This window comes from Mus pahari, chromosome 18 (genome assembly GCF_900095145.1).
Source record: "Mus pahari chromosome 18, PAHARI_EIJ_v1.1, whole genome shotgun sequence".
NCBI lineage: Eukaryota > Metazoa > Chordata > Mammalia > Rodentia > Muridae > Mus > Mus pahari.
In genome coordinates, this window is record NC_034607.1 from 3,000,286 (window position 1) to 3,010,661 (window position 10,376).

General features: G+C 51.0%; 2 protein-coding genes across 3 annotated transcripts in view; one reads left to right on the plus strand and one right to left on the minus strand.

Moving 5' to 3' along the window:
- Positions 1-854: 854 nt before the first annotated feature.
- LOC110335790 (lymphocyte antigen 6G6e) lies at positions 855-2,702 on the plus strand. The gene is made up of 3 exons (XM_021218151.2): positions 855-1,115; positions 1,733-1,858; positions 1,965-2,702. The coding sequence occupies exons 1-3, from the start codon at positions 1,064-1,066 to the stop codon at positions 2,183-2,185; spliced, it is 399 nt and encodes a 132-aa protein (XP_021073810.1). The 5' UTR covers positions 855-1,063; the 3' UTR covers positions 2,186-2,702.
- Positions 2,703-4,440: 1,738 nt separating this feature from the next.
- Positions 4,441-10,376, minus strand: part of Ly6g6f (lymphocyte antigen 6 family member G6F) — a 10,084-nt gene continuing 4,148 nt past the window's right edge. Inside the window, exons 2-7 of one of the 2 annotated variants that reach the window (XM_021218147.2) lie at positions 9,643-9,803; positions 7,239-7,568; positions 6,893-7,156; positions 4,947-5,108; positions 4,751-4,817; positions 4,441-4,609 (exon numbers count right to left, since the gene is read on the minus strand). In XM_021218147.2, the coding sequence (XP_021073806.2) occupies positions 4,585-4,609; positions 4,751-4,817; positions 4,947-5,108; positions 6,893-7,156; positions 7,239-7,568; positions 9,643-9,803 (1,009 nt within the window). In that variant the 3' untranslated portion in view covers positions 4,441-4,584. The remainder of the gene's footprint in view (positions 4,610-4,750; positions 4,818-4,946; positions 5,109-6,892; positions 7,157-7,238; positions 7,569-9,642; positions 9,804-10,376) is intronic. The other variant, XM_021218148.2, reaches the window with a different exon arrangement.

The window sequence follows — 10,376 nt, forward strand, 5'->3', positions numbered from 1 at the left end:
GTAGACCAGGCTGGCCTCGAACTCAGAAATTCTCCTGCCTCTGCCTCCCAAGTGCTGGGATTAAAGGTGTGTGCCACCACGCCCGGCTTTAATTTCTGATATAGTAAATATTGATAGAATTCATACAAAGGAAAGCTCTGGGGGGGGGGGAAGCTCCAGTCATTTTCAGGGTACAGGTGCTCAGATGCCCCCCACCCTCTTCCTAGCCGTGGCCCTCCCAGTGAAGTGTTTCTTTAGTTGGTACTGTGACTGGAACCCAGGGCTACCCAGGAATTGGATAAACCCTCTAAAACTCCCTGTCCCCACCCAGTCTCTTAATCCCCAACCTCCTTTATACCCATGGTCCCATCCTGGAAACCTATCCAGCCTTCTTTTCCAATTCCTTCTTAGAGGAAGGACATACATCCTTCTAGCCAGGCTCTTGATTAATTCTTTCCTGCAAGGTAGTAAAGCCAGGAGGGATAATTATGGGGTAGCACTGTGGAAGCTTGGGGTTAGCGGAGTGAATCAAAGGCATGTGAGCCAGGCGGGGTAGGGCCCCCCAACAGCTGGGCTTGGTGGGTGGGGTGGGGTGTGGGAATGGGTGAGTGGGCTTTGTTGATAACCACACTCAAACAGGACTCTGACATCTAGGGCAGGGGAGGGTTCAGAGTGTGACCCTGAGAGGCATACAGGCTCTGACAGGAACAGACAAAACAAAAAACAAAACAAAACAAGAAAAGGAGAAAGAAAAAAAAACCAAGGAGAATGGGAACAGCTTGAGCAGGAGGGAGGGAGGAGGCAGGAGGGAAGGCGGCAGACACAACTCTAGAGAGGCAGACAGCTGGGCTGAGTTAACAAACAGGGGAGAAAACAGAAGACCCTCAAGGCAAGCATGGGCAGGAGTGAGAGCGCCTCAGGTGTGGGAACATAGGGCTGTCGCATGAGGCAGGCCATTCTCTCCCTTCTCCACACCCCAGATTCTCTCCCTCCGTCTGTTTGCTGGTTCCTCCCTGCCTTGGGCAGGTGTGTCTGACTCGGGGTACAGGTTTGAGCTCTCCCAGACTGCTGAGCCTTTCCTGCCATGGGCCTGTCCAGCGCCTTGCTTGGCGTCCTGTTCCTCTCAGGGACACTGGGTAAGGGTAGACTGGGGGATCCCCAGGGAGTAGGGGTGGGGGAGGCGGGAAGGGCTGGGACGCAGGGGGGTGGGGTGGGGGGCTTTGCGAAGGCTGAGACGGAGAATGGAAAGGGAGCTGACGGAGATGAAGAGAAACGGGGGAGATTTGAGGACGCTGGGAGTCTGAGGCAGGAGGATCTGGACTCCCAGGCCAGCCTGGGCTATGTAAAGCTATGTCTCAGAAGGCCAGAGGGAGGGGGAGCATTTGAGAAGAGCTGTCTGTTCCCACCGCTTGTCTCTCACATCCAGCTCTGTGCTCAGTGCCTCGGTCAATGCCAACCCCTGTTTCCTCCTGTCTTTGGCACCACCTGCTTCACTTTTGGGTCTCCCTGTCCTGCTCATGCGGCTGGCTTTCTGCTGACTCGATTCTCTTGGCACTCTCTGTTCCTGTCTGTCTGTCCTGGTCACTGTGCCCGATTCTCTGCATCGTCTTTCCTTCCTTGGCTACTTTATATTCCTGTCTGCTCCTTGCGTTTTATGGCTCTCTCCCTCCTTTGTGTGTCAGTGAGTCCCCCGAGGTCTGGGCTTTGCCACTTTACCTTCTCCTTCCTGCCTTGATCTCGGCTGACCCAACAGGTCTCACCACTTCCCCGGCCAGAGGAAGGCTCCACTGTTACACCTGCAGCTTTGCCAAGCCCTGCGACCCTGTTCCCAGGGAGTGTCGAGAGGACGAGGTGTGTGGTGTCAGTGTTGGAACCTCAGGTAGGATTCTGGTCCGATGGCCCTTCTCAGGGTGGCTCCTCACCCTCTCTTTCCTGCCCGCCCGTCGCAGCCGCCCCAACCTCAGCGTTCCTCTTTTGTCCCACAGAGCAAAAGGAGGAGGAGGTCATAGAGCGGAAAGGCTGCCTCCCCAGAGCCCAGTGCCCTCTGCTGGGCCGTGCGACCTATTGGTCACGGTCCTACTCTCTCCGGCACCAGTGCTGTGAGCAGGACCTATGCAATGCTGCCGCCTCACAGCCACCCCCCAACCTTCCCCTCATGACTCTGCTACCCCTTGCAGCCATGATCGGCTGGCTGGGGAGTACATGACTTCCTCTAGCCCGCGCATCCACGGCTGTCAACCCAGGACTCCAGTGTCACCATGGACGTGAACACACCTGCACAGATGCTGTTGAGAAACGCTCAGGAGCATGACTTTGTATAAAAACCTCAGCCACCGATCCCAGTACCTCTACAGACCCAGTTCCTACAGCCAGAGTTCTGCTCCCCGCATGCAAGTATCCGCAACCTCGCCTCCTAAGAGACCCCCAGGTCAGCTACGCTGCATGAGCTGTGCAGTCCCAGGCAAAGGGACAGAAGTGTCACTGGGGTTGGTGGGAAATAGAGTCCTGCTAGCAGGCATGTAGCTTGGTACCCGAGGGTCTCAATAACAGAGGGCTACCTTGGGGAACCATAAAGAGTGTATTTAATATAAAAGGGCTATTGGGTAGAAATGTAGCTCAATGATAGAGTGCTTGCCTACCATACATAAGGCACTGGGTTCAATCCCCTACACCATAATAAATAAATAAATAAATAAATAAATAAATAAATAAGCTGTAAAAGTAGTTAAGAGAACTGTCTGTGAGTCTGGTAATGGTGCACGTGGTGGTGGTGGTGAAACACACAAGGGTGCACTTTAAGAATGAATTATTGCAGCCGGGTGTGGTGGCGCATGCCTTTAATCCCAGTACTCGGGAGGCAGAGGCAGGCGGATTTCTGAGTTCGAGGCCAGCCTGGTCTACAAAGTGAGTTCCAGGACAGCCAGGGCTATACAGAGAAACCCTGTCTCNAAAAACCAAAAAAAAAAAAAAAAAAAGCGCTGGCTGTTCCTGCAGAGACCCCGAGGCTCAGTTCCCAGCACCCACATGGTTCACACACATCTGCAATCCCAGTCCCAGAAAATTCCGGGCCCTTTTCTGGCCTCCTCGGGCACTGAACACAGTGTGATCCACAGATGTACATGGGGGCAAAACACCAGTACACATAAAAATTTTAAAAAATAAAAATAAAAAGCCAGGTACAGCCACACGCGAGTGCTTGTAACTCTAGGGCCAAATGAGGGGCAGAGACCAGGGATCTATGGGGATTGCTGGCCACCAGGGTAGTTCCATGTTTAGTGACCCTGTCTCAAAGGAATAAGGACATCTGATATCTTCTGTATGTGCACTGGTATGTACACATGTGCACTAGTATGTATACAACACACATGTGTACACACGCACACACACACACACACACACACACACGAATGGACTATTGCTGCTTGGCTGGTTGCACTGCTGCCACACTGGACCCTGATGATGCTCCCCAATCCCAGTTTCCGTCTGTGTGACTGTCATCCTCTTTCCTGCCAACACCTGAGCTTGAGCTGCTGCAGTTTGAAGGCTGCAGGCAAGATCCAAGAAGCCCGCTCTCTCCTTTGAGAGCCAAGCTTGAAGGAAGAGTCAAAAGGGGCACCTGGCCGAGGGGCTTGTGACTGGTGAGTGTGTGTGTGTGTGTGTGTGTGTGTGTGTGTGTGTGGTGTAAGGGGGTGTGGTCTGGATCCTGGCTGGGCTTCTTTCTGGAGGCTAGAGATTGGCATTGTTGGGAGCATTGACATCCTCTTTCACTTCCTCTGTTCAGACAGCCTGGAGGTACTCACTCCACTTGGGATGCTTCCGCTAGCTACCCAGGGAGATAGCAAGAGACTGGTTGGTTGGAGGGTCAGAGCTCACCGTGAGTCAGAAATGATAAGCCGCTCTCGCTGATAGAGAACCACAGAGGAACGGGTCAGAGGACCGTGTGTGCTGGATAAGGACAGCGCCCCACTGGGGCTGAGGCCAGGCATTCCCCTTGGTTTCCGCCTGCCTTTCCATACGAGGAAGACTGGAGCCTGACTAAAGAGGTCTTGTTCCCTCTCTTGTTCCTTCTCTTTGTGCGAAGAACATGGGGAGGGGACGTCAGATTTACTCGGAAGCCTGTTAAGTCTTCTCTTTTCTCTGTCTCCCACATCTGCCATTTAGGGCTGTTTCTTGTTTGTTTGTTTGTTTGTTTGTTTCTGGACTCTGCATCTGGGTCTGTCGACATCTCTCTCCCTCATTCCACCCCACACACGCATTTCAGTCTTTTCCATGACAGATGCCTCACCACTTCTCATGTCTCTGGGCTCTCCTGTCCCTCCTGCCAACAGATCCCAGACCCCATAATCCTCCCCCCTCACTCCTCACTGATGTGCTGGCTGCTTTGAGACAGGAGACCACACCTTTTTTTTGTAGGTGACATCACAGAATGATGTTACTGCCTTCCTTATGTTGTCCCCGGCCCCTCCAGCTTGGTGGCTGTTGGAAGCCCAGTAGGAGTCACACCCTCAGCCACCCCTTGGCCAAGGTTCCAGGGAATTCTTCAGGTGCCAGTGGCCAGAGACACAGGACTGTGGGTCAGGCTTTTCCACGCAGATATCTCCAGGATCACCTGGTCTTGTGGGTGGGTGGGCTGTAGAGTTTGCGAAAGCAAAGGGCTGTGTTAAAGCTCCTGGACTTTCTTAGGAACCAGGATCCCCATCTGCAATCCAACCCCAGGTTCCAAGCAACAGATCTACCATGCTAAGCCCCTCTGGGATTTAAGGCTACTTACCTAAGGCGGGCCAAGTGGATGTTCTCATAGACCTGGACTTCAGGCTTGAAATGAGGAACTGAGGGTTCTGGGGGAAAGGAGCCACATGATGTGAAGTCACCAGGTAATTCCTCCCTCCCCTAGAGCAGACGGGGTCTAGATGTGAGCCTAACTCTTTACCTCACACCCAAGTTACCTCTCTGGAAAAAAGACTTACCTCTGTCCCGAGACCCCTGGGGCCTCCGCCGCCTCCAGAGCACTATGCTGAGGGCTATGATGGTGACCCCTTGGCCTGCTGTGAACAACACTACCAGTATCCAATGCACGTCCCAGCTCGGGAGAGGGGCACAAACAGTGGGGGAAGGTTCCGCGGAAGCTGCTGTAACAGCAGAAGAAGAATGACAGGCAGTGCCCCCACACATGCAAATATGCATGCACACATGCAAATCACACACATGGAAAATGAGTTTGCATTTCTCCAGTTCCTTACGCATCTGTCATTCCCTAAGCCTTTCGGAGGCCTTTCTGTCTAGAACAATGGCCGTTTGCTCCTCTCTCTGACTGATAAATGGGTTATTCTCCATCTGGTAGCGTTCATTCTCAATATAATGGCCTTTTATTTTGTCTAACAATTATAAGCTTTCTGCTTCAGCCTTCCCTATCAATAGGCCATTATACCGCAGTATATGTGACCCCTTCTTTGGAAGTCAGCACCCCAGAAATTCCTATGTGTTTCCTCTCTGCCATGGAAAAGTCCACATAGAATAGATTCATCTGTGTCTTTCCTCTGTTTGTTCTTGAGACAGGGTCTCGTGGAGTCCAGACTGGCTTTGAACTCCTGTGTCAGCCTTCCAAGTCCTGGGACTGAAGAAGTGCACCACTATGCTTGGCTCGTATTCTAGCCAATTCTCATCTTTTCTGATGGAGGTAGGGAGAGTGAGGGGACTCAGCCTCTCTCTCTATTCCTGGTCGGCCTAAAATTGGCTGTGTAGACCAGGCTAACCTTTAACTCACACTATTGACTGCCTCTGCCTCCTGAGAGCTAGGATTATAGACACAGGCCTATTTCTTTCTTTTCTTTCATATTTATTTTTATTTGTATGAGTACACTGTAGTTGTCTTCAGACACACACCAGAAAAGTGCATCAGATCCCATTACAGATGGTCGTGAGCCACCATGTGGTTGCTGGGAATTGAACTCAGGACCTTTGGAAGAGCAGGCAGTGCTCTTAACCTCTGAGCCATCTCTCCAGCCCAGGCCTATTTCTTTTATTTTGATGATTTTACTTATTTTTAGAGAAGCAGGGACACACGTAATGCAGGCTGGCTTTGAACTCACTATATAGCCAAGGCTGTCCTCAAACTTTTTATCTTCCTTCTAATTCCCACGTGCTAAGAGCCATGTGCTACTGGGACCCGCTTAAATCAGCCTATTTCTTTCTTGTGTGTGTGTGTGTGTGTGTGCGCGTGCCCGCCTCTGTGCGTGTGTTCACATGAGCGTGGTGTGAGAGCACATTTATGGTGGCTAGCAGACAACTGCCAGTGTTTTTCCTCAGGAGATATCCACCTTATTTTTGTGAGACAAAGTCTCTTACTGGCCTGGAACTCACAAAGCAGGCCAGGCTGGCTGGCTCGAGAGCCCGGGGGCCCATCTGCCTCCATCTCCCTAGTGTTGGGACTATAAGTCTGCATCGCCATGACTGGCAGTTTCTCTCTCTCTCTCTCTCTCTCTCTCTCTCTCTCTCTCTCTCTCTCTCTCNCTCTCTCTCTCTCTCTCTCTCTCTCTCTCTCTCTCTCTCTCTCTCTCTCTGTGTGTGTGTGTGTGTGTGTGTGTGTGTGTGACTCCTGAGTTCAAACTCGGATTCTCATGTTTGTATTGCAAGCATTTAACTTGGCTGGGCTCTCTCTTCACCCCTAGATTAACTCCTTACTAAACAGTGGTATATCTCACCAAAGTAGGCCTTGGTTTCTGGTCTGGTCTGGAAAACTAGGAAGTTGGTTTAATCAACTATTCTTTGTGATAGACTTGGTCAATGAGGGAGTTGGGGAAGCCTTCCCCTGTAGGAAAGTTACCTGCTAGTCACTGGTGTGATTTGTCCCCTTTCCCGACTCTGAGAGAGGTGCTGGAGAGAATACCCTTCCCCATTCCCTCCCTGATTTTACCTGCCAGGCTAAAGCTGAATCTTTTGTTCTGAGGCAAAAGGCAGCGGATGTTCCTTGGCCTGCGGCCCCTGGTCTCAGGAAGTCCCTCTGTGGGACACACCAAGAGCAGGGCAGCCCCTTCTCCCCAGAAGTGCTGAGCATGTCCTCTCACGGGGTTCCTTCCCTCCAGCCAGGTCACCGAGTCCAGACGCCTGGCAGGGACCACAGAGCATAGGAGGGCAGAGCAAGAGGGGCCGTCTGGAGACTTCACCGAGAACTGGGATCCTGGCAGGAGAGAGAGGCTCCTCAGTTTCTTGTGTGGTTTCCTGATCTCCAGGGTCCAAAGAGGTCTTCAGACCCACCTCACCTTTAAGCACAGAGATGTCATACACCCTCCAGTTCTGGTACTTGCGGTTCTGATCCATCACAGTACACCAGTACCGTCCAGCATCTTCATCTCTGGACCCCTCCAGCCATAAGGAATAATTTCCGAAGAGTTTGAACCTGGAATCAGGTTCGGGTTTCTGAAGGTCTGAGACTGGCTTGTCTACTTGGACCTGGGCCACCAAGATGGTGGAGGAGCCTGCTATAGGGCTGCGGAACCAGGTTAGAAGCTGGCCCTCAAGTAGGGTCGGAGGTGAGGGACACGGCATCTCCACTGACTCCCCGGAGGCTACGTAGATGGTCTGGATGCTGTCTGTGGGGAAAGAGCAGTGTCAGAGCAGAGCTGTCCAGGCCTTCAGCAAGCCCCTACTTTAGCTCCAACGCCTGCCTTCCTTTCCTTCTAGGGGTCTTTGTTTGTTTGTTTGTTTGTTTGTTTTGTTTTGTTTTGTTTTTGAGACAGGGTTTCTTTGTGTAGCCCTGGCTGTCCTGGAACTCACTCTGTAGACCAGGCTGGCCTCGAACTCCCTTCTGGGGTCTTCAAGCACTGGTGAGCACACATTTCTCAAGCGACTGTTATGAAGAAAGGGAGGTGGGGCTGAGAATGTAGCTCAGTTGGTAAAGTGCTTGCCGGAGGTTTTGGGTAGCTGGCAGAGGGTGTGACTTGGGTCCCCAGTGTGGCTTAAACCCATAAACTGAATGTGGGGGTGCAGACCTGTGATCCTAGCACCCAGAGACAGGAAGATCAGAAGTTCGGCGTCATCCCTCGGCTGCTCAAGGAGTTCAAGGAGACCCTGGGATACACATACATGACTCCCAGAAAGAGTTGGGGAGGGGAGGAAAGAGTAGAAAGGCCCTCTGTCTTTCCTCACCGGTGAGAGGCTCTGTCTGGATCAGGCTAGAAGGAGGCTGCAATCGTTGGTGACATCCCTTATCTCACCCCACATTTCCTTATCTGTTTTTATTTCCTAAGGGGAACGAAGCCAGGTAGCACACAAGTGATACGAGCACTTGGGAAGCTGAGGAGGAGGGGTTGCAGCATATAATAAACATATTATTACATATCTATATAATAAAATGTATAACAGCCGAGGCTGCTATAAAGCAATACCCTGTCTCAAAACAAACAAATAAAAATAAAATAAGGGAAGCTGGAAGCTGGAAGCTGGGTGTGGTGGCACACCTGCAGTCACAGAGTTCAAAGACAGATGGAGGAAGGAATACTTGACCTGAGAGTTCCAGAACCAGCTGGGCTACTGGACTTCTCTCATTGATTTGACAAAATAATAATAAGAATGATAATAATAATAATAATAATAATAATATAAAATGCCAGGCTAAAGCAACTTAAGGGAGTTAGATGAGTATCATCACTGTCACCATCACCATCATCATCACCATCACCATCAGCAACATCACCACCATCATTGTCATCATCATCATCATCATCATCATCATTATCATCATCATCTCGCTGTGCAGCGCTGGCCACCTGGACCTCAGATCCGCCTGCCTCTACCTCCTGAATGCTGGGATCAAAGGCCTGCACCACCACTGCCCTGCTGGAAGTAAGATGTCTTTTGGCTCATGGTTTAAAGCCATCATAGCAGGAGATTTATGGTGGTTGAAACAGGCTTGCGTTTGGATGGACTTCAGAGCAGAAAAAGGGGAATGCCTATACCTGACTGACTTTGTCTTCTCCCTGGTTTTATTTCGCTTACCACCCCACCCCACTGGCTGCTTTTCCCTTCTCAGTTAAAACTCTGGAAATGCCCTCACAGACATGCCTAAAGCTATGTGTACCGGAAGGTTCACCCCCATAGCCACACAGCAAGACCCTCATTTTGTGTCCTCAAATTGACCATGTAGTTGAGCATCACCTGGATCGCCTGCCTGAGCCTGGGGCTATCTCCTCCGAGGTGCTGGGGTTACAGGCATAGCACACCTGGTCACAAGATCAAACTCTTGCCTGGAGATGAACTGAGAACTCTACACGTGTTGGACAAGCATTCTGAGCTAGATCCCAGACTCTATGTTTATCTCTTTTAAAACTACAGGAAAACTGAGCTTGGCGTGGTGGCACACGCCTTTAATCCCAGCAGAGGCAAGCAGATTTCTGAGTTCGAGGACAGCCAGGGCTACACAGAGAAACCCTGTTTCAAAAACAAAAAACAAAAAACAAACAAACAAACAAAATGACAGGAAACTGTATATAATCTAGGCCCTTGTACCTCTAGATTTCCCCAGGACTAAAGGCAGAAAGGGTTCAAGCAAGGTCAGTCTGTCTTCTTGAGTCATGTGCATTTTCAGAAGCACTCAGAGAAGCACCATCGGTTCCTCCCAACCTCCTAAGTAGCTGCAGAACCACCCCCCCACCTCCTGCCCCTTACCTGCAGCAGCCTGGGGGTGCCCACACAAGGACAGGAGGAGGAATACCACAACTGCCATGGGAGAGCCTTCCAAGCTCCCCTGCTCCAAAGACCTGGTGTTTCCAGGGAGGAAGCAGAACACAGATAAAGGCCCGAAGTCCCTGGGCTGGACCGCTTGGCCTCTGGAAGCATGAGAATGCAGAGAGATAAAACTCAGTTGCATGTCATCTGGGGGAAGGGGAGCTTCCGTCTTTCTGTTCCTGGAGTCGGGTCCCAGCGCAGGCTGCTCTCGTGTGGAAGGGATCCCAGATGTCTTCCTCTTCTCCACGGAGAAGCCTTCTGTGGCTTCTCATCTATCCCTGAGACATCAGCCAAGAACCAAATGACTCTGCCTGATCCTTGGCACCCGGCACAAAACTGTACATCCAGGCCATAAGGGATCTCAAATGACTGTTCCTATGGTTGCCTGGCGTATCAGAGGCTGTTCCAGAGCCCCCAGGAGCGTCTTTAGGTGTTACCCAATGAGAAGCACAGCAGAGACCCAGATTATTCATGGGTACCCGGGCTCAGAAGCAAATTTTTATACACTTCCGATTGTTTATAATGTGTTATTTCGGTAGTTAGTAGCTTTTTGGCTTTTTTTTTTTTTTTCTGAGACAGGTTTTCAAGTTGGGGTTTCAAGTTGTCCAGGTTGGCTTTAGACCCAGTGTGTAGCTAGAAATGACCTTGTAGAAATGACCTTGAATTCTTTTTTT